The following is a 23,614-nucleotide window of genomic DNA, read 5'->3' as shown; positions in this document are numbered from 1 at the left end:
AGGGTAAGATTTATGCTTTTAAATGTCTTTCTCCTCCTGTTCTGGTTGCTCCATCTCCAAGATTCTGTGTCTAGTGTTTATCCGTTGTCTCTTTATAATAATACTCAACCCTGTTTAAGATTGTCTCTCTAACTGCAGTAGATGGGGTGGCAATATGAATTGTCTTTATTTGTATGGGCTCAGTGTCCTTTAGTGCATTTAGTTTCCCAAAGACTGGGTTGTGACCCTCAGGTGGGTCGCAAGAGATTTTGTTTGGGTCGTCTCGCATCATGTTTCCCAGGAGTTTACGGATAATGTCTGTTGACTTGGGTTGCAAAGGTTTGTGACTTTTAAAATATGGGTCCCCAGAGAAAAAGTATGGGCCACGTATTACACACTGTAACCTACTATTTGCACGCTGCACTGCAAAATTGCCCGTAGGTGGAAACCTCCCTGACAATAAAAACGTTTCCGATTCTGTTTCCACATAGAGCTGGTCGCCACAGGACCAACATCAGCTGAAAATGATGGGGCTCATGGCTTTAAAGATGTTGGAGAAGAAGACCACAGTGTTCTCCGAAGAGGACTTACAATTATATGATCTGAGAACGACAGAGGTGACGGTACTGTCCGGCCTGTGTACGGAGCTCACAGCTTCAGACTCGGACAACAGGAGGACGTTCTGCTTTATTCACCTCACCATTCAGGTAACACTGCCTGAACCAAACGTCAACAGTATAACATGTTTATTAGTTTGTGCCCATCACAAAAAAAAAAAAATCCTCTTCATCACTTCTTTTTTTTAAAGGAATTCATGGCTGCTTTCTATGTCTTTTTTATGTTCCACCCCGAGGGTAAGAACGTTCTGGGCTCAGGATTGTTCAAGTTCAAGTTCAACTCAAAAGAACTGGTTCAGTGTGCTTTGGAGCGAACTCTTAATTCACCTCTCGGGGACTACGATATGTTCCTGCGCTTTTTGTGCGGCCTGCTTTCCCCCGAATGTCACTTTGATCTGCTCAGCGGCTTCTATTTCCCGCGCCACACCCCTAAAGTGAGTGGACTGGACAATGTGAAGCAGCTGTTGGAGCACAAAATCCAGACTGCTCCTGCAGACAGGGTAGAGAACCTAAAGGAGTGCCTCAGAGAGTTGACACAGCGAGATGTATGAACTGAGATATAGTAGGCTTGTTCTGTGTACCTACGTATACTAAATATATAGCAAAGCACTTTTGTACATTTAGGAAAAAATTTAGGTAGCAAGAGATTTTCAGGTGTCGCAAGAGATTGTTTTTTTTTTTTGGTCGTCTCGCATAATGTTTCTTTATGAATAATGTCTATTGTCTTGGGTTGCGAAGGTTTGTGACTTTTAAAAAGTTTGGAAAACACTGATCTTTCTGATCGGTCATGAACGCATAAAGAAAATATACAGCGTGAGAAAGAAAGTACGGTGGGCACTGATAAGGAGCAGAGATCTGCAGTGAGGTTCAAGACATGACAGTGCTGAGCCCCCCGCAGGCACAATGGGCAACAGCTGCACATCGCTGCGTTTGAAAAACAACATCAAAAGCAACTTAACCTGTCCCATCCATCCATCCATCCATCCATCTTCATCCGCTTATCCGTTATCGGGTCGCGGGGGCAGCAGTCTCCATGACCGCCACCCAGATCACACTGCACCGTACCAAACCCCCTGAACCTTCCTGCAGGTGGTGAGTCCACTGGAAGGTACCAACCGCCCCAACCGGGATTCGATCTTGCCCAGGGGTTCCACACCAATGACAGGGACATTGCCTCTGGGCCAAAGCGCCACAACTTAACCTGTTGAACAGGTTATTATGTTGTGAATGTTTTCAAATGAATAACCGAGTGGAGTGGAGACGCGTTCTCTGGAGTGATGAATCACGCTTTTCCATCTGGGAATCCGATGGACGAGTCTGGGTTTGGAGGTTGCCAGGAGAACGGTACATTTCAGACTGCATTGTGCCGACTGTGAAATTTGGTGGAGGAGGAATTCTGGTGTGGGGTTGTTTTTCAGGAGCTGGGCTTGGCCCCTTAGTTCCAGTGAAAGGAACTTTGAATGATTCAGGATACCAAAACATTTTGGACAATTCCATGCTCCCAACCTTGTGGGAACAGTTTGGAGCGGGCCCCTTCCTCTTCCAACATGACTGTGCACCAGTGCACAAAGCAAGGTCCATAAAGACATGGATGACAGAGTCTGGTGTGGATGAACTTGACTGGCCTGCACAGAGTCCTGACCTGAACCCCATAGAACACCTTTGGGATGAATTAGAGCGGAGACTGAGAGCCAGGCCTTCTCCACCAACATCAGTGTGTGACCTCACCAATGCGCTTTTGGAAGAATGGTCAACAATTCCTATAAACACTCTCCTCAACCTTGTGGACAGTCTTCCCAGAAGAGTTGAAGCTGTAATAGCTGCAAAAGGTGGACCGACATCATATTGAACTCTGGGTTAGGAATGGGATGGCACTTCAGTTCGTAGTAGGAGTCAAGGCAGGCGAGCCAATAATTTTGGTCATATGGTGTATATCCAGTGTACTTACATTTGGAATTGTACTCTAAATATTTCAATTAAGGTAAAAATCTTCTATCTGTTTTGGCTTCATCTATTTGCACTGAGCGTTTAAATTGTGTTTTCTGACAACAATATTTAGATTCTACAAAAAAAAATAGAAATAAAATATTTTTTAATTCAGTGAGCAACATAACAATTCTGTTGAAAAAGCGTAAAAGACAGTTCTTCGTTTCTCGACCATGGCGTATTGTGGGTCCTGCACCACTCCGTACAAGCGTGTATTTATTGTCATGTCTCTCCTCTTGCCACACAATTCACAGTATTCCTTTAGTTCTGAGTCTTATTGTTAACTTCATGCAGGAGGTGTCAGGGTCATAGCTGCAGCGTTAACGGTGAATGCTGCAATACTGATCTGGCGCTTGACCTCTTTCCAAGATTCCTGGGGGTCGGAAGAGTTTTCGATGTCAAACAGTGCGTCGTAGATTCCAGGGAAAGACTCCCCTGCATATTTGTTGTGACTACTGGGAGCAAAGATCACATGTCTGAAACAGAGTAGAATGTGTTTTAGTAAAAAAAATAAAATAAAAAAAGTTAGATATCTAACTAAATCTAAATCCTTAGCAACTTAGTGCTATACTTTTTTTTGTTATTTCACTTTGCCTACAGTAACAAAGCATCTAAACAGAGTTGTGTACAGACTACAGTCTTTTGGAGTAGTTTTCAATGGGGCCGAGACAGATTCCCTGAGGTATCCCAGGGAACAAAACACAGATTTAGCTGACATTACAAGAGAACAGTTATAGATTGATCTCAATACTAGATATAGACTATAAAATATATACATCCATCATCCCCAAAAGAATATATACATATACTGGAGAATTAATAGAATTAATACCTATTCTTATATGCAGAGGGGAGAGTTACTACCCATGATAAATACCTGAGTATTCAGGTATTTATCTAGTATAGTAGTCATGTGTTGTCTTCTAAAGTCATGCTCACAAATAGCAGGAGAAGGAGTGGACTATTTAGTCCAGTCCAACAGACTAAAGATCATCTCACCTGTAGAAGGGTCTACCAGGTAAACCCAGTGGGTCTATGAAGGCTCTTTCCAGATACATGAGCTGATCATTCATGACACGAACCTGCAGAGGACTGAGATACACAACCCGAACACATCAGCACACAGAAACGTAAAATAATAGCAAAAAAAAAAAAAAAATAGTTTGCAAGTTAATGACGCCTACTCTGCTGTGTTAATGGTTTCCAAACGCTTATGGAAATCCGTAGCTGCGAGAGTGAAGTTTTCCACAGCAGAAAATAGAAAGTCTGCAGGACAACAGTAGGAACAGGAGAGGGGCAAATAAATAATGAAAAAGTCAAAACCCAACTGGTATTTTTGTTGTTGTAATAAACTCACCAAAGGACACTCCAAATCTCTCCATCTCCTGCGGGTGCTTCTGGGCCAGCTGAGCGATACTCTGGGCGTACTTTTTTAGGGAGACTGCGTACTGGCTAGCACTGAGAGGCAGAACCTGGGAATCTGCCAACAGGAAGATGAGGCCACCTCTGACCTGGGCCACAGCCTGCAGCCTTCTGAAGGTGGGGTCGTAAAATTTCTCCACAATCTCAAAGGTTTCGTACACACTGTGATAGACAGGGTAGCTGCTATACCGTTCTGTTTTCTTGAAGTGCACAAACACACGAAAAGGACATTTTACACACGGCACATATCATAGTAAACAAAGGTCAAATAGCTCAGACTGTGTTCTCGCTTTTACTCATAAACGACAATCATATGTGTCATATCCAGAGAAAGAAAAGTCGCTCCATCCAAAAAATGCATAATTAACAAGAAAAAATCATATCCAGAGAAAGAAAAGTCGCTCCTTCCAAAAAATGTTGCTCCGGACAGCTAGAGTGCCCTCTAGCGGCTGTCAGTGTGAAAATAACGAACATGTACATTTTCAGTGGTACAGGATACACAAGCCTGCAGTGCCCTCTAGCGGAAGTCAGAGTGAAAATAACAAACGTGAAATTATATATTTTCATTTATAGGTCGTACCTAAGTATAAGTCGCAAACCCAGCCAAAGATTTTTGCCTCCTTTTGAGGATGTTCTTCTAATCTATGTGTTATATATAATCCAGTGTGGGTAAATGAGGAAGTACTATGAAATACTGTACCTTGTTCTTGGTGTATCTGGCTCTTCCTGCAGCAATTCCCAGACGGATGAAATAGGCCTCAAAATCACTGCCGGAGCCCAGTTTACTGATCCTACAAACATCGGTTTGGTAAGTTGATGTTGGAATTACTTTCCGGCAGATCAGAATTTCCACTTTTTGATAAAACCTTAATTTATTAATGATACCTTGGAGCATCTCGATCATCGGTCCAGTTGTCTCTTTTGTGCCAGCTCTCGTATAGAGAAAGTCCTTCTTCTCCTTCTTCTGGACTTGCTATCTACAATTAATAATTGTTAAGCAAACATCCTGGTTTTATGAAATATCTGCTGTTTGCACGGTCTGTGTTCTACTCACCTGCTTGGTGAGGTCATACACCACGGTGTGTAGTGACGGAGTGCAGTCCACCCGGAGTGTGTACATGCCTGTGGATTTTGAGAAGCAAAATCGATTCAACGCCAGCTTAGCCTCGAAGTCTAATCTATCTCCAATCTACAATACAACACATCGACAATACACTTGAGAAACACAGTTACCCTCTATGGCTGAGTCAGCATTGATGTAGGCCACAGCTCTCTCCTGCAGCACTTTGGCATTGTCCTTTGGAGAGAACGGGTGTGGTTATCATGTGTGCATGGAGGAAGCTAATGCTGCGAAGGTTTAACGTACTTACCTCTGCCCACTCTGTAGACCCCAGAAGTCCAAATTCTTCCGCGTCCCAGCTCGCAAATATTACACTCCTCTGTGGATTCCAGCCTTCACACACACACACACACATACACACACAATGAGTACAGACGGTTCCATCTTACAGTATGTACACTTTTCATTTAAACCATACGTGTCAAACTCAAGGCCCGGGGGCCAAATGTGGCCCGCCAAGCCGTTTTGTGTGGCCCGCGGGAGCTTAAAAAGAATTTAGTAAAGTCTATGACGCAGAGTTTCTTAACCTGAGTTTTTAGAATCAATCAAATAATAATCAATGCAGAAACAGGTTTTAGTCTGTTATGGAGTAGTTCCATCTATACCAGCGGTCCCTAATCTTTTTTGTTCCAAGGACTGGTCAGCCAGTACCACCTGTTAGTACAGACCAGTAGTAAGGTACTGAGTATTAAATTTTCAAAATAAAACATCTTTTATACTTTTATTCTGACGGTATCAGAGTTTGAATGACCTATTCATTTAAAATTAGATTATTTTTTTGCCAGATTATCTTTATCTTTAAATGGATATGACTTTTTTTGAATGAAGTAAATTAGTAAAAAATTAAGTACATTTTTTTCACTGTATCCCACTGCGGCCCGCTACCAAATGACCTATGGACTGGTACTGGTCTGCGGACCGGGGGTTGAGGACCCCTGATCTATACAGTTTTCCATTTATAACTGGCCCTTCAAGGGGAACTGTATATTGCTGATGTGGCCCCCTGGTGGTAATGAGTTTGACACCCCTGATTTAAACCAACATGTACCTTTGCTGAGTAGTTTTCCAGCGCTCCTGACGGTTTCATGGACGACCGCCGCTCCAGACATGGGGTCGATTCCACCAAACACCCAGGCGTCTCTGTGTCCTCCCAAAATCACATACCTGTCTGCAAGGTGCGCAATACACAAATGAACATAAAGCAGAGTGAGCGACAAGTCCTTTGGGAAAAGATTTCATATTGAAACGCATTCAGAAAATACTAGTAGATTGCGTCCTAGTGACGCAGGCAGGACTTCTACGCAGTGGGAATTCCCTAATGGAGAAATGGAAAACCGTTGGATTCAAATGAGGAGAAGTAGATAAATAGCTTCGTTAATCTCATTGATATATATTTTCTTTCATTTGACCTTTTGAATCACCCTCGTGTACGTAAAGACTATCATTACTTTGCTGATAATTCATTTTTTTGTCTGTAAATATTGGTAGAAAGTCACCACTTGGATTTTGAAATGAAAAAAAAAAAAAGGCGCTTCTTGAATGTGTCATAAGACCCAGATTATAGAGTTAAACTGTACCTGGCTCCAGGGCTCCTCTGATTCTCCCAATGACGTTGTAGATCCTGGTGACCTGGTTGTTCGTGTGGATGTTCATACGCACCTTCCTGAGACGGACAGGTTATTGTCGATGAGTAATAACCACAGAGCAGGTAGTAAGGAATATGCATGTGGATGTGGATGAACCAAGGATATCAAGATAGAAAAAAAAAATGTTTTATCGGATGGATAACTAAAGCAATTCATTTTTTTGTCTGTAAATATTGGTAGAAAGTCACCACTTGGATTTTGAAATGAAAAAAAAAAAAAGGCGCTTCTTGAATGTGTCATAAGACCCAGATTATAGAGTTAAACTGTACCTGGCTCCAGGGCTCCTCTGATTCTCCCAATGACGTTGTAGATCCTGGTGACCTGGTTGTTCGTGTGGATGTTCATACGCACCTTCCTGAGACGGACAGGTTATTATCGATGAGTAATAACCACAGAGTAGGTAGCAAGGAATATGCATGTGGATGAACCAAGGATATCAAGATAGAAAAAAAAAAAGTTTTATCGGATGGATAACTAAAGAATAGTAATAGTAGTGTTGTTTAAAACTAGACAAAGCTGTAAAACGGCAATTTCCATTCCGCTTTGGCCCAGAGGCAATGTCTCTGTTATTGCTGTGGAACCCCAAGGTTCATCTCCTGGGCGAGTTCGAATCCCTGTCAGGGCGGTTGGTACCTTCCAGTGGACTCACCACCCGCAGGAAGGTTCAGGGGTTGGTACGGTGCAGTGTGATTTGGGTGGCGACTGCTGCCGCTGCGACCCGGTAACGGATGAAAATGGATGGATGGATGGATGGATGAATTAATGTGTGTGGTTACGCTCCGATAATACAAGGATTCCCTTGTTCTGCAGCTGGCTATGAGCCATTAAGTAATTAAAGCAGTAAAAGGGAAGAGCCACGGTCGAAAACAGGAATGTAGACCGAACAGTAGAGAGTTAGTAAAGAGTCTGCAGGGAAACAATTGACTGGAAAAGCCCAAAGATCACATTCACTCTGTGAAAAAAAAAAAAAACACTTACTGAGTCCTGAATTCTTCAGTAAAGCCTGGGCCGATCCTATAGGACACATTCAGACCACCTTTCCAGTTGTTGGGTGGGATTGGTCCTCCCATATTCCTGTTGAATGATTGGAAATAATTCACATATGCCGACACCAATTGGAACTCTATTGCCAAAAATCGAATAGAGTTTACACAGTATCAGTACTGGAGCAGTGGGACGGCATCATGGAAGCCGATCGGATGCACGGGAATGCTAGGTAGTCCGATTCCATCCTCTGTGTCGAGTCTAAAAGTGTATTCTAAAAATGATAGAAGACGTCCAATATTAGAGCACGTTCCACTAATGCACAACACACGTGGTACTGTAATTTCCTGGACTATTAAGCGCACCTGAATATAAGCCGCACTCACTAAATGTATACATTATATAAATGCTTTTTTTCCCCAACTGTGGTTCGGAGCCCTGATCGTAGTTGAAAATGCACAGGAGAGACTTCGTGATCTGCTCCAGACCGAACGCTAACATTAGCTCCGGGGGCTAACTCCCTTCACTTTGTGCTTGTCCGCAGCAGCGGTTGTCCGCAGAATAGAAACTGGGATGTTTGGGTCTTTATTATCAGCCACACTGAGCACAACAGAACATAAACATTGTTTTAACAGCTCTTGCTAACTTCGTTAGCCCGTAGAAATCCATAAATTAGCATTTTAGCATCATTGTTTAAGCCGCAGGGTTCAAAGCGTGTGGAAAAAGTAGCGGCTTATAGTCGGAAAATTACGGTAGTGTTTATTACACACCTTTAGCGGGGTACCCCGGTGTGAGCGGATCACCTGCTCCATTAAGGCTGAGAACGTTTCCTCGCTGAGCTCCGCCACCAGGCAGGTTCCAACCATCTGGGTAGGGCTGTCCACCGAAACACAAACACTTGTTTTCTATTGGTTCCAGTGTCCTCTATTCTTTTTTTTTTTTTTCTTAGTCACTGACTCACAGACGTTGAAGATACAGTACCTGTACTCCGGCAGCCCAATAATCTGCAGGGTCTGAGAACATGATGATTCCCTTTGCTCCAGCAGACATGGCGTTCTTAACCTGGCAGGCAAAAAGAGACAGTTGAGAGAGTTGACGATGTGCAAAATTCAGTCTTAACCTGGCAGGCAAAAAGAGACAGAGTTGATGATGTGCAAAATTCAATGTATTTTATTGTTATAAAACCTTAAGTGATAGCTTGCGCTATACCCAAATGTCCCAAGTTATAGAATATACCGTAATTTCCAGACTATAAGACGCTACTTTTTTAAACCCTGCGTCTTAAACAATGACGCGGCTAATCCATGGATTATTACAGGCTACCGAAGTTTATCCTGCTAGCGATCAATGACTTTTCTGGTAGGCTACTGTGTGTTATACTAGTAGCGTATGTCTGTTTGTGAATGGCTGTGTGCGTATATGTGAATGGGGCGTGCGAGAGAGAGAGAGAGAATGGTAGTGCAAGTTGAGAGCAGTTTGGCATATACTGTAATTTCTGGACTATAATCCGCTTTTCGTTTTTCACATGCTTTGAACCCTGCGGCTCAAACTAACGAAGTTCATACCGCTAGCCCTGTCATGTCGTAGCGTGAGTTGGTTATACAGGAGCTGTTAAAACACTGTTTATGTTCTGTTGTGCTCGGTGTGGCTAATAATAAAGACCCCAACTTCCCTGTTTCTGTTTACATCTGCTGCGGACAAACACAAAGTGAAGGGAGTTAGCCCCGGAGCTAATGTTAGCTTTGGCTCTGGAGCAGATCACTAAGTCTCCAACTACGGTCGGGGCGCCGAAGCATGAAAGAGCTAACGTGTATCTAGCTGTGTTACAGGCACTTCTTTGGCTTTTCTTTTTTTGTGGAGGTCCACAGGGATCTATTCCTTGTCTAGTACTTTTTGTTTAGCTATACTTGCTACTACTGCTATGCAGACGACCCGGGAAATCTTTACATCATGAAAGGCAATCAAACTGATGGTGTGAACTATGTTTTGCCATCTCAGATGAACAGCTTCTTCCCCAGGTCTCTCTACTTTTGCGGTTGCTGCAACCTGACTGTGGAATGAGTCACTAACTTGACAGGTTAGTGACTCATTCCTTTTTTTTTTACCTTGTTGCCTCTGAATATTCTCCCATATCTGACAATGACAATCTTCCCGGTGACATTGATGCCCATTTCTCTCTGCAGCTGGAAGAAGTCTTCTGTACGACCATAGTTGACGTAAACCAAATCGCCCTGATAGAGAAAGAGAGAAGTTTGTGTTCTGTGTGCTGTGTGGGTATGTGCGTGTGTGTGTGTATGTGTGTGTTTTCCTTACCTCGGGTTGTCCTTTGGCAGAGTAGGCACTGTACGGAGGCACAATGTCGGAGACGTCTTCGTAGCCCTGTGGTACAGGCTCTGCCAATGATGTGTTAAAAACCTGCAGAGGAAAGAAGTCAAAGGGAATTTGGCAAAACAGTCACAATCATTTTGGTGTTTTTTTATATATATATACATATCAAAGATTTAAATATGAGGTCAAGTTTTCATTAAGTTACCTTATATTTACCTTTATATATATATTTTTTTTTACTGGAATCACCATATATTATTTTGAATGTAATCAATGTGATAAATATGTAACTAATTTTTAATAGTAATTTATTAATAAAAAAAACTTTAAATATGAGTTACGTTACATTGACCAATATATGTTTTTTAACATCAACATATATATATGAATCAACATATATATTTTTTAAATATATCATATATGTGATGAATTTATATGAACTAATTTCTACTTATTTTAGTTCAATAATAATATTCATTATTATAATTATTATTATTTTTAGTGGCAGTTTTGTATAAATTTAGTCTTGTAGGACTAATTGAAATGCACTGCATTCATATCCAGGCTAAACGTTAGCCAAAATAATGAATTGCGCAATAAAAAAATGAAGAATTAAGTAACGTATTTCTTTGAGAGGTAGTTTGATTTACATTTCAAGTATTTCAAATTCAGTGAGAAATTCTGCCCCTACAGAAACGAACAAAAAAAAAAACAACCCAAACCTCTTTAGCCTATCACAGCAGCAGCAGCTATAAATGGTAAATGGCTGATCCAGATCCCTTTGTTTGCCTCTGTACTCTCTCATTATCTTTACTCGGGGCTGTAAAGGGACCTTGGACTGGAATGAGCTGTCTTGCAGGTTTGTGGTGACAAAGACTTAAAAGGTTGGTTACAAGTTCTGGACGAGTGTGACTTTTATTGCATCTGCGTGATCTTTAGGCGAGCTATGTGAGCTTTTGTTGACGAAATCTTTGCATATTTGGGGTAAAGCAAGTCAAAGTGCACCATGTAATATGGTATGAAAATGAAAATTGTACAACGACAAAACAATAATAGTCATTTTGGTTCAGGGGGCCACACATACAAATCCATGTTTTCCCCCTTTGTTTTCATGTACCGGTATATCAGATAACTCTAATTTATATGGCATTATATATGATATATTTTAAATTCATTATAATGAAATATAATTGTACATGAAGTGTACTTTTCTTATTTTTTAAAAATTCATCAAGTGGGCTAGATTGAAACCCCAAGCGCCCAGTTTTGGTCCACGGGCCGTATGTTTGGAACCCTTGTGATACGCAATACTCATGTACACTGTACCTCACTGCCAAGCCGATCCACTATGGAAATATAGTTGGGTTGCGATTTGTTGGGGTAAGACAGCAGCACGTCGTATGGAACCATCTCCACTGAGTCCAAGCCAAACTCCTGCCACTCACTTTGGATCTGCTCTGCATACTTTAAGTTCTGCTCGCTTCCAGCCAGGTGGGGGAGCTGTGTAAACTTTCTGCCAAGAGTGAAAGAGTTGAATGAGTTTCATTTGAATTGTTGTTTCCCTTCACTGCAATTGTGAGTTAAATGAAAAAATTTAACAACATTTATTGATGAGAAATGTTGTGCCTCCAAAACTGCTATGATGACAAAGTCCATAAAATACGGTTTTCAGTGCTTGGTAAAAACCCTGGTAACAGATTTTGTATGTTTACCTCAGATGATCTCTGATTTGGTCAGGCTGGAATTCAACCAGAAACTCTCTCAGATACTTATTGGAAGCGTCCTTGTCTGCAGACGGCTGATTTGTGTTCTTTGCGAACCAACCTACGGGAAACAACACAAGTCGTGGTACAAGTCATGTAAGTTTACACTTACATTGGAAGCCCCTCATGAACAAAATTCAGTAGTAAACTAAAACACACTTTAGTTCAAATATACAGTATATCCATCACCTTAGCACAGCAGTTGCTAACTGCTAGTTGGAAAATCCAACCATTTAGAAAAATATGAAAGAAATTAATAGTTGTTGTTTTTTTTTTTTGAAAAAGATGAAACCACTTTTTAAGCAGAAATTTTTTTTTTTACTTGGACCATGTGAACTCACCTTAGGTCCAGATCTGGCTGCTGGTGTGATTGTAGATGGTGAGTGCTAACCTCAGAGAAGTTGCACAGTGGTGACAAACTGAAGCTCGTGTAACAAGACCACCACCAATATTTAGCCAAAACAACATTTTAATTGTGTAAAAGTGTGTAATATTGAGTGACAGAAGCGCTTCACTGCTGCTTACACACATTTCTCTAAGTCATCATCTAACTATTTTCCACAATAATAATAATAATAACAATAATATAAAAAAATAAAAATCGGCTTACCTATGATGAAACCCAAGAAGAACAGAGCAGTCACTACCAGAGCTTGACCAATTGTCCTCAACAACCTGCTCTCCTTCCTCATCGTGAAACTATGGCTAACCTATATTCCACACACTGGACCACAGTGATAGAGAGAGACATTTGTTTAAGTAGCGCAGAGTGGGGGAAGTGCAAAAATGGAGTGAGAGACTGAGAAGAAGGGAGAGACCGAGAGACAGAGGGAGGAGTTGGAGGGAGGAGGTGACAGTCAGTATCATGCATAAAAAAAAAGAAAAAAAAGAAAAAAAGAAGCGAGAGAAACCAGTGCAGTGAAAGTTGGGGCGATACAGCCAGGAATGCTCTCTGGACACAAGTTCTGCCAAAGTCTTGCTGTGCTTGTGTATCAGAGCGGCGTAATTGACACGTTATCGCCGTCTGAAATAACACTGCACTGCAGTAAAAGTAAGTGCACAGTGATAACTTCAACTCACTGATACAAGATAAGCACGTGGATACTACCTCAACAACAATAACAAATAATGGGCTGATTAGCTGAGCTCACGCTCTCGGATGAGCCTGGTTACTTTGAGCAACAAACAGCTAACTCGTAAAAAACCAAACGAGTTGTGCTTGAGGTGCAATGTTTGGAAATGTTTGCGTTATCATATAAAATTAGGACATTTAAAAAGTTTGGTGACAATAATTTGGAGGTGCACAGTGTAAAAAGAGTGCGCGGTCTGTGCTAGGCTACGCCTGCCGGCACGGCACTGCATTATTATGAGTTAGTATCTCATCTTAATGAGAGAGTAACTTATTATTTTGATTTAAGAATCTATTTTTTTGGCGGAGTATATTTATTTGAATTTGAAATATTCATAAAAAATACTTTTTGGACATTTAAACACAAAATATTCACTTGGCAGCATGTTTTCGGACATAATCTTGCATTTTAAGGTATTTCGGGGACTTTTTATTTTTATGGTTTTTTTCACGATGGCAAGGCTATAGTAAGGCATGTTTTGGATGATTTTTGAAATATTCGTATAAAAAACTTTTTGGACTTTTAAACACAAAATAACCACTTGTTAGCATGTTTTAGGACATAGTCTTGCATTTTAAGGTATTTCGGGGACTTTTTATTTTAATGGATTTTTCACAATGGCAAGGCTATAGTAAGGCATGTTTTGGGTGATTTTTGAAATATTCGTATAAAAAACTTTTTGGACTTTTAAACACTAAATAATCACTGGGCAGCATGTTTTAGGACATAATCTAGCATTTTAAGGCATTTCGGGCACTTTTTATTTTTATGGATTTTTTCACGAAGGTAAGGCTATGGTAAGGCATGTTTTGGGTGATTTTTAAAATATTCATAGAAAATACTTTTTGGAGTTTAAAACACAAAATAATCACTTGGTAGCATGTTTTAGGACATAATCTTGCATTTTAGTGCATTTCGGGGACTTTTTATTCTTATGGATATTTTCAGGATGGTAAGGCTATAGTAAGGCATGTTTTGGATGATTTTTGAAATATTCACATAAAATACTTTTTGGACGTTTAAACACAAAATAACCACTTGTTAGCATGTTTTAGGACCTAGTCTTGCATTTTAAGAAACTGGACCCTGTTCAACTGACCTGTTGACTCCACATATCTACATGAATGAAAGCCCACCACCTCCAGCTAAACCCCTCCAAAACTGAACTACTGGTCTTCCCAGCCAAGCCAACCATACAACACGACATCTCCATCAAAATTGACTCCGAGAAACTTCCAATCCAGGCTTTTTTCGTGGGTTGTTCCATGTTGGTGGAATGACCTAACCAAGCACGACTAGAACAGATCTATCTTCAAGAAACTCTTGAAAACTCAGCTCTTCAGAGAGCACCTCCTGTCCTAGAACACTCCTGTCCTTCTCTACCCCCTCTACCCCCTACCCTCCCCTATCTCCTTCTGCATATGTCTTCATCCATTGGGATTAACCACTTAAAAAAAAAAATCCCACCCAGCGAAATCTACGATCGCTTTCGTTGCCGCAGACTCCCTTTTAAAAGACCCCGGCCCCAAATAGATGCCCCCAGAACAAAAGCTGCTGATCATCTAAGAGTTTGAACTGTGTGTTCAACAGAAGGCAGTCTGTTGGTCTCTATCGGTAACTTCATTAAAGCTGATTGTGCATCCTCTTTTGAAATCACACACACATATTTTCCCACAGTTAAAGCGTGCGGGCTGCAGTGATGCCCGACCCGGCTTGCCTTTGTGAACAGGTGTGTGGGCTGGACACCATCTCTTTCATGCAGTGGGCTGGAGCGTAAAGCGGAGAGGCGACTGTCCTCAGGAATGTGGGGAGGACACAAGCTACAGCTCCGAATGCTATGCTAGAGAAATAAGAAAACATTAGGTCAACTTGTTATTGCTCATGTTTTATTTAATTTGAAGGGTTTTTTTTCTTTTTCTCGTAACTGTGTAAAAGTGGTTGGGGGGCTGAGGCTAGAGAGCAGGGAAAAATGGGAGGCAGCTGCAAACTGCTCTCTGGTGACATATGTGTCTGGCAAGAAAACACATGCTGCTGAGAAGTGAACTTTACACCAGTATAAATAAGAGTAAGAACAGCCCAGTGACCACAAAGAAACAGAGAAAAAAAAAGGGGCTCCACAAGTAGAAAAAAGAATTAAAGTTGGGTCAAAAAAAGTTCAAATATGCACAAGAACTGAGGTGAGTGGAGATGAGTCAGATTGGGAACCGTTGGTTTTTGGATTTTAGCCAATATATCAGGAGTCTTTCAAATATTCCGCTGAGCATTTTGTAGGCTCTGTAATGGTGCAGGGCTGCACTTCCAACAAGTGCATTGGTGGTTTGCCCATAGCTGAGATCTCAAAATCATCAACTCTGTTGCCCTTAAGGAATTTTTTTTCATTATGAATTTTCATTTGTTTGTTCATTGAAATCCTTTACTTATTTTTTTTTTAATTATTATTATTATTATTTTTAAAATATCTCCATGTTTGTTTGCATTAAACATCAAACACGGATTTCAGGTTGTTGAGTTTGAGGCCATGACCTGGAGGCTGCTGAGTGGCACGGGAAATGTCTGCAGACAACAACAACTCAAGCACTCCTTCAGAGTTTGGGGCTGCATTTCTGCAGATAGAGCCACCCATGGATGCATTCTGTTTGTGTATTGGTTGTGTATACTGGCCAGATGTCAAGTGAATTGTGTTGTAAACTTTGTGACAGCGTTTAGTTTCAGTTTAGATGCTTGTTTATTTTTTTTCTGGCATATGTCTTTACTGTATATGAGTTCTTTCTTTTGAATTATTGCATTCAATAATGAACCTTTTGTTGTGTTTCCTTATTCCAATACCAATTCAAATTTATATTATTAATAATAATAATGATGATGATGATAATAATAATAATAATAATAATAATAATAATAATAATAACAACAAAAGTTCAAGACCTCAACGACAAACGACAGCGTCTAACATGTATTGCCATGGTCTTTAAGTACAGAATTACTGTGCATTATTTTGTTCGTGGCTCCCTCTAGTGGTGGCTATTGTTCCTCTCCCTGTTCGAAACTTTTATGAGGGTGCACTTTTTGGTCAGGGTGTAAGGGCGGCGCTGGGAGATGATATGAGGTGAGACAAGAGGAGAGGAGGACACGGAGATGCGGCAGGAGCAGCGCTGAACTCCTCGCCGCTCAATCTGGTCGGACGTAGGAGATGAAAAAGTCCAAACTTTTCACGGAGCAGACTGGCCTCAGCAGGAGCAGCAACAGGAGGAGCAGCAGCAGATACCGGCCGGCGCGTGGTGGTGGCCGCACACGGACGAACACCGACAGACGGAGAGAGCCGGAGCTTCCGACAGGAGCAGGAGGCGGAGGAGAAGAACGGCTCGGGGAGGTTCTGCTGTGGGGTTCGGGCAGTTGACTGAACCCGGAGGAGGAAGGACACCATGGTTGTGTCGCTGCGGAGCTGGGTGGCCAACGAGGGAGTAAAGCATTTGGTGCTGGTAAGGGGAAAAAAAAGAAAACTTGAGTAAAGCATTTGGTGCTGGTAAGGGGGGAAAAAAGAAAACTTAAAAAAAATTTTTTTTTTTAAAAAGTTATAAACATCAAAGGAATTGAAAACGACTTCCGTTGGTACTGTTTACTTCCGTTTATTACGATTCACGATTTATTGTATTCTAAATATCCTTATCAACCCGTAATTATACATAAAAAGTGACTGTATACACAATATACGTCTACAAAAAAAACAACAATAACTAAACAAAACCAAATAACATCTTTGTTTGATTTGTGCAAAGTTGTGTAAAGTCGGGAATTATCTTGCTAAAATTCCTTGGCTTTCCTTGTTCCCAGGAAAAGTTGATTTCCAGCCTAAAACAGAACATCTCTCACAATTTTAGCATGATTTACAATTAGAAAATGTCCATAATTTAACTTTTTTAAAAATATTTTTTTCTAGCTTTAACTATTTTTACTGAATAAAATGTTTTAGCATGATTTACAATTAGAAAATGTCTATAATTTAACTTTTTTATAAATATTTTTTTTCCCAACTATTTTAAATTTTTTTACTGTTTGTGTAGATTCTGTGGATGGGAGCTAACACCTGGCTGTTTGTGAAGACGTTCCTGCTGTATTCTACTGGACCGCAGTATTACTACCTCTACAAGATGCTTGGGGTGAGTCCTGAAATGTTGTATACGCACACCCCATGCTCTCGAGTCAGATCCAGATCCAGATCCAGATCCAGATCCAGATCCAGACTCGGATCCCGTCCCTTATTGTCCCTAATGGGAAGTCATTTTTTGCAGCATGCGCTAAAAACATTAACACAACACAACGCACATAAGGAAACATGATCAAAAGTATCTTTTATATCATTTGTTGTTTGTGCACTTTGAGGCACCGCGCACTTGAACCGTCGTGACATTAAACCCTTTCTGTGTCATCGTTCGCTGAGGCCTTAGATTAGAAGACAAACAAACCAAAAAAAAAAAAAAAACCCCACCAGAGTATCTGTGTAAATCCTCTAAAAGGCCCCAGTGACTCACCAGCATATCCAGACCTGCAGACGTGATGGTGTACAGAAATAGTTAACCGTCCAACAGCTTGGAGTCAATAATAATAATAATAGTTTTTTTTAATTCCTTAGGTATATCTTCCGCTTACCTTGGCAAACCGGTCGAAATTGATTAAACCTACAATATTCAGGTGGCGCAATCTTCACCTTAAGACCTTACCTGATGTTGACCCAGAGAAATCTAGAGAGTGTCGTCATCCCCAATCACCCTAATTCCCCTTATCTTCCTGCTGCGCTCCTTCCTTTTCTAGGCGCCTTCCAGACCATCTTTGCACGTCACTGTTTGTTCCCTGTGTCAACGATGCACCGTGTTCCTCCTCCAGAACAGGAGTATCTTCCTTCATTCTCAAGGTTAACAGATAACCTGCCGTCCTGTCTTCTTCCTGTCTGGGTCTCTGGCTCCATTTAAGAACCTGGCTGAAAAGTGTGCCCTCACCTTCACCCCGGGTTTTGCCCCCATCCATCAAGTGTCTCGCGGCTGCGTGTTACCTTCAACTTGATCTTCGGCTCTCTGAGATTGGATAATTTCTTGATCGCCGTTTATGTTGTCTGAATATCTTTTACCTCGATTTTAACCAGTTGTCACCACGTGCGAGTATCCCGTTTCCTTATTTGTAATTACAAATTTCACATCTTTTAAACCTCACATTTCCACCAATTATTTTGTTCAATAACTCACATCCAAAATTGAGTTTGAACATCAATTCTGTTATATTTGAATGTACTGTAAAGGTTTGACAGACAGGACAGGTCTGTGAACTAAACACTCCACATGCTGCGATCCATCCATGTGATTTTTTTTTATTTCAGGGACATTTAACTCCCAAGTCCACGTTCTGATTTCCCTCAAGTGAATTGGTTTAGTTTACCTTTTTTTTCCTCCCCAAGCCTTAGCTTCTCTTCTCTCCAGCACTCCCATCCATCACTGCAACATCAACTACATTCGCCTTGTGTTTCCTGCTTGTCTTCACCCACATCCCTGTTTCCAGATATTTTTTCCAAAAGTGTCACTCTTTTTCTTCCTTTCTTCTTCTCCCTTTTGTCTTCTTCCGATTTAGTTTTTCCTTTACACGGGAAACCAAAGTCAGTGTCTCCAGTCAGGGTGCTCGCTTTTACTCCCGACACTTCATGTCCTTCTCCCCCGTTCCTGTCTGCAGCTCTAATAATACCAACAAGTAAAGTCACTTTAAACAGACTTAAACAATTACTGTGCGTCCCAGGTTTTTTTTTTTTTTTTTTTTTTTTTCCTCAAACAGTTGTAATGATTCTGAGCGTTCTGGCAAAGCCGGGCAAATTCACAGGGACGTTGGTGTAATTGCCGTCACAAGGTCGTGTGTGAGGGTCAGTGAAAGTGTCCTTTGTCTCCGGAGAAAACACACACACGTACACGTATTCGCTCTCATCCATCCGGGTTTTTCCGGCTCAGACAGACGTCCTGTTTGCTTTCCAGCGATGATCTTTGTTACAGTGGTTCTCCGTTTGTAACATGGGATATTTACACAGAAATATTTTTTTCTCACTTTTAATTAAATAAATGCTTTTTTTTTTTTTTTCGAACCATGCCTGTAACACGGGTGGTTACATGTTAGCTCCTTTCTGCTTCGGCGCCCCGTCCTCAGTTTGAATGCACATGATGATCTGCTCCAGAGCCGAAGCTAACGTTAGCTCCGAGGCTAACTCCCTTCACTTTGTCCTTGTCCCCAGCAGAGGTAAACAGAAACAGTGAAGTCGGGGTCTTTATTATCAGCCATAAACAGTGTTTTAACAGCTCCTGTATAACCAACTCACGCTACAACGCGACAGGGCTACAAACTGCTCTCAACTGTCGCTAACGTTCTCTCTCGCGCACACGGCCATACGCTACTAGTATAACACACAGTAGCCTACCAGAAAAGTCATCGATCGCTAGCGGTATGAACTTTGTTAGCACATCAATATCCATAAATTAGCCGCATCATTGTTTAAGTCGCAGGGTTCAAAGCGTGTGGAAAAAGTAGCGACTTATAGTCTGGAAATTACGGTATATATATATATATCACCTTAATTCTGTACACAGTAGTTGTTTAATTTGAATTTGACCTTTGTAACCATGCTATGGTGACCTTTCTGGAAGCAGTCCCTCAGACGGAGCCTGTCGTGCAGTTTTGTTTTTTTCTTTCAAAACAGCAGCAGCAGAGAGAGAGAATGAAATAAGTGACAAAATAAGTCAGGGCAGCGAGCATCATGTACGAGCTATTCATGCACGGGTTGAGCTGTGGAGTGCAACCGGGCAAGTGTGGGCAGGCCCGTTTCTCTCACTAAATGCCTTGCCAGAGGGGTGAAGTTTAGGATATCGGATCGCCTGCATGTGGTTTTACCATCAGCTGCTTTTCCTCTAAGGTTAATGTGCAGGAGCATTACTTACTAAGGATTTAAGGCGTCAGATTTTTTTAGCGTTAGCTTTTGACTTTCATTCTCATATGTCAGATGTACTGCAGGGTCTCCATCACTTCCTTCCTATTTGGGTAGTTGTAAAAAATGTGACATTGCAGTGAATATTTGAAATCAGTGTTTTCTATATCACAGCATTTGAATCTATGATTCTATTTTTCTAAAAACACTGGCACCAAACCTTCAGTGATGATGACATGCTAGTATTTATTTTTTTTGCTTGTTATTAGTAAGATCTGATGCAATGTTTTTCAGGAAGGGATTTTATGTCTACAAAAAAAAAAATCTATTTAAAGCTGTGATTTTAAACTCCTGGCTCAGGGCCTAAGCTTGGCCCGCAAACCCTTTGAATCTGGTCCTATGACCAGACCTTAAGGCAAATTTTATTTTATTTATTTTCTATTGTTGCTTACCTGGTCATTGATCCGTGCTCGGTGTTGGTAGTATAATATACAATATTTATATTTTACAAAAAAAAAAAAAAAATCTGAGAAATCTGTGGGGTTTTTTTTTGTATTGAACATCAAATTTCTGATCATCCCTAAATATCTAGTAGAGGCTGAGTACATAAATACGCACAAAGTGCTTTGTTTCACTGAAAATCAAGGTGCGTCTCAGCTTTCTTGATGATGGCCTGTGTAACAGTGTGTGTTTTTGTGTGTTTCCCAGCTTGGTCTGTGCATCAGCAGAGCATCTGCGTCTGTACTGAACCTGAACTGTAGCCTGGTGTTGTTGCCAATGTGTCGCTCACTGCTCACCTTCATAAGAGGAACAAACACGGTAAGAATCGAATCGAATCGAATCGAACAACGAATTGTTCCCAAAAGTCAACAGGCAAAAGTCGGGGGTTACACCCTAACATTCACACCTACGGTCAGTTTTAGAGCAGTGGTTTTGAAAATACTTATTGCAGAGGTGTGGACTCGAGTCTCATGACTTGGACTCGAGTCAGACTCGAGTCATCAATTTGATGACTTTAGACTCGACTTGACAAAATGTAAAGAGACTTGCAACTCGACTTGGACATTAACATCAGTGACTCGTGACTTCACTTGGACTCGAGCCCTTTTGACTCGACAAGACTTGATAATTTCTCCAAAACCCAAAGTGATCTGTGTAAATATATTATTATTTTATTTGAAAGGATTCGAAAGGACTCGAAACAGAAACGGCAGGACTTGGGACTTGACTTGACGCTTTTCAGTCTTGACATGGATTCGACTCGGACTTTGCCTATTTTGACTTGAGACTTGACTCGAACTTGAGTGCAAAGACTTGAGACTTACTTGTGATTTGCAAAGCAATGACTTGGTCCCACCTTTGACTTATTGTGAACTTGTATTATTTTATTATTATTTTATTTAAAGCACTGTATGAGTTGCTGCCACCTAGTGACTGGAGGCTTGTTTATGTAATCTGCGTTTTTTTTTTTTGGTTGGTGGGAGGGAGGGAGTGGTGTAATGAAGATCTATGCACTCATGGGAAGAAATGGTAACTCCACAAAGGAATCAAACCAGTGATCTACTTGCTGTAAAGGAAAACTAATGCTAGCATTAGCACAACATTTGTGTAATTCTGACTTCCTTGCGGTATGCTAGTGCGTCAGTGAGCATGTAGGGATATGACATCAGACTGTAGACCTGCCCATAGTGACATGTTGACTTAGGAAACATTTTTCTACAATTTAATTGTAATGTAAAAAAATGTAAAAGTCATGCATAAAAGCTAAAATGCTAAAATCCTTTTATCATTTTCTGCGCGATCTATTGGTGAAATGTGGGTATTGCAGGGAAAAGGCAGAATTAAAATGATAATATAAATAAATTATATAATCTGAAAAAGTTTTGCGGGCAGGATTAAAAAGCGGAACGGGCCGCATCCGGTCCCAGAGCCTTAGTTTGCCCATGCCTGCATTAGACAATGACTCTATTTTTTTTCCTGTATTTTTTTTTTAAAATAAGGGAGCAAAAAGTAGTAGATATTAATTCTACAAATACAGAAAGAACATTGGACTAAACCTAGTGATTCATGTACCAACATTTTTCTCTACTGTCACACAGGTATCGAGCAGGAAGACACGCCGGCTGCTGGACAAGAGCAAGACGTTTCACGTGGCCTGTGGAGTGACCATCTGCATTTTCTCTGGTACTACATGACCCTTTTTCTTTCTGTTCTTTTCTGTCTTTTTTTTTTAACTTCTCCTAAAAGATAGAAAGTCAAGTTAATGAACAGTAATGTTGTTAGAAACCGACACCTGGTAAGAATCAGACAGAACCCCGCTCGTCTAACCCTTAGTAGAGGATAAGGGTTTGAGACGCTGATGTTGGTTTAAGTTTGGGGATAAGGCTGCACGTGCACGTGTGCGTGCGCTCTCCCTCAAAGTCTCTTCCAATGACATGACGGCTTCTTCTTGCAGCTGCTTGTCTAATGCGTCTCCTGTTTACAGAGGATCTTTCCCTTTATTCATTAGGTCACAGTTTAACTGGCGGACCGGTCGACTGAGATCAGCAGTTCTAATCAACCAATCATCTGTCAGGTTCACTCTGTTAACCTGAGGACTAGCTTTTGTGGACAAATCCACAAAAACACAGTTATTTACATTTATATTTATGCATTTAACATATACTGTCATTTCCGGACTATAATCCGCTACGTTTTTCCACATGCTTTGAACCCTGCGGCTCAAACTAACGAAGTTCGTACCGCTAGCGCTTGTTACCGCTGTCGCGTTGTAGCGTGAGTTGGTTATACAGGAGCTGTTAAAACTCTGTTCATGTTCTGTTGTGGTCGGTGTGGCTGATAATAAAGACCCCAACTTCCCTGTTTCTGTTTACCTCTGCTGAGGACAAGCAAAAAGTGAACGGAGTTAGCCCTGGAGCTAACGTTAGCTTCGGCCTTGGAGCAGATCACTGAGTCTCCCCTGTGCTCTCCAATTATGGTGGAGGCGCCGAAGCAGGAAAGAGCTAACATGTAACTAGCCGTGTTAAAGGCACTGTTCGGGGAAAAAAAGCATTTATTTAATGAAAAGGGAAAAAAGTCTTTCAGTGTAACATCTTTGTGTGTAAATATCCCGTGTTACAACGCGAACACCTGCGGCTTATAGAGAGAAGTGCGGCCCAAATGTGTACCATTATTTTTTTTTTCTTTTTAAATTTTAAATATTCAGGTGCCTCAATAGTCCGGAAATTACAGTATACATATATATATATATATGTATATATATTTATATTTATATATATATATATGTATGTATGTTTTCTGCTTGCTGCTGGTCGAAGTTATTTTCACTCCCTCAGGCTTTGGGGAGAACTGGCTCCCGAGCCGTCTTCCACTCAGAAGTGAGCGGTGGGAAATGAGCGTGCTCATTAACCTGCTAAACCCTTGACAAAGGAGACAGGTTGAGACAGATTTAAGCCAGGAGCCGACAGAAGTGGCTGAGAGGCCCCTGACAGACGCTTGATTGGAAACCTTTGGTTGGTTTCCAGCACAACAGAAGAGCCGTAACGTGCGAGCGGTGTCCGTGGCTACGTGCTACGTTTTGTCGGATCATATAAAGCCTGTTTGATACGAGGCAGAGTGGACCAAAAGGTCAGCTTTCAACCAACCCCGTACAGCTTTTCAAAAAAAAAACCTTTTTTTTTTTTTTTTTTT

General features: G+C 41.1%; 3 protein-coding genes across 3 annotated transcripts in view; 2 read left to right on the top strand and 1 right to left on the bottom strand.

Annotated features, from left to right (window-relative positions):
• Nucleotides 1–1,647, top strand: part of LOC103378563 (protein NLRC3-like) — a 6,201-nt gene extending 4,554 nt beyond the window's left edge. The window contains exons 11-12 of the mRNA XM_008309826.3: nucleotides 471–686; nucleotides 788–1,647. Of these exons, the coding sequence (XP_008308048.2) occupies nucleotides 471–686; nucleotides 788–1,147 (576 nt within the window). The 3' untranslated portion in view covers nucleotides 1,148–1,647. The remainder of the gene's footprint in view (nucleotides 1–470; nucleotides 687–787) is intronic.
• Nucleotides 1,648–2,384: 737 nt separating this feature from the next.
• naalad2 (N-acetylated alpha-linked acidic dipeptidase 2) lies at nucleotides 2,385–13,039 on the bottom strand. The gene is made up of 20 exons (XM_008309808.3): nucleotides 12,456–13,039; nucleotides 11,795–11,906; nucleotides 11,409–11,595; nucleotides 10,068–10,169; nucleotides 9,860–9,985; nucleotides 8,736–8,816; nucleotides 8,525–8,630; nucleotides 7,935–8,028; nucleotides 7,749–7,844; nucleotides 7,040–7,125; nucleotides 6,173–6,292; nucleotides 5,375–5,457; nucleotides 5,238–5,301; nucleotides 5,059–5,126; nucleotides 4,890–4,981; nucleotides 4,705–4,795; nucleotides 3,940–4,204; nucleotides 3,767–3,848; nucleotides 3,582–3,674; nucleotides 2,385–3,058 (listed from the first exon to the last, which is right to left on the bottom strand). Exons 1-20 carry the CDS (start codon nucleotides 12,535–12,537, stop codon nucleotides 2,869–2,871), a joined length of 2,220 nt encoding a protein of 739 aa, XP_008308030.1. The 5' UTR covers nucleotides 12,538–13,039; the 3' UTR covers nucleotides 2,385–2,868.
• A 2,921-nt stretch (nucleotides 13,040–15,960) lies between these two features.
• The window catches only part of nox4 (NADPH oxidase 4), a 22,114-nt gene continuing 14,460 nt past the window's right edge, over nucleotides 15,961–23,614 (top strand). Inside the window, exons 1-4 of the mRNA XM_008309805.3 lie at nucleotides 15,961–16,454; nucleotides 17,037–17,132; nucleotides 20,633–20,743; nucleotides 22,024–22,108. Coding sequence (XP_008308027.1) covers nucleotides 16,398–16,454; nucleotides 17,037–17,132; nucleotides 20,633–20,743; nucleotides 22,024–22,108 — 349 coding nt within the window. The 5' untranslated portion in view covers nucleotides 15,961–16,397. The remainder of the gene's footprint in view (nucleotides 16,455–17,036; nucleotides 17,133–20,632; nucleotides 20,744–22,023; nucleotides 22,109–23,614) is intronic.

Source organism: Cynoglossus semilaevis, chromosome 4 (assembly GCF_000523025.1).
Source record: "Cynoglossus semilaevis isolate Cse_v1.0 chromosome 4, Cse_v1.0, whole genome shotgun sequence".
NCBI lineage: Eukaryota > Metazoa > Chordata > Actinopteri > Pleuronectiformes > Cynoglossidae > Cynoglossus > Cynoglossus semilaevis.
This window is presented reverse-complemented; position numbering and strand designations above follow the sequence as displayed.

Coding starts and splice junctions, on each gene's coding strand:
- naalad2 (XM_008309808.3), bottom strand. CDS start 12,537: ATGAGGAAGGAGAGCAGGTTGTTGAGGACAATTGGTCAAGCTCTGGTA. Junction 11,596..11,794: donor CAAATCAGAGATCATCTGAG/GTAAACATACAA, acceptor CACTCTTGGCAG/AAAGTTTACACAGCTCCCCC. Junction 4,982..5,058: donor TGTATGACCTCACCAAGCAG/GTGAGTAGAACA, acceptor TATTAATTGTAG/ATAGCAAGTCCAGAAGAAGG.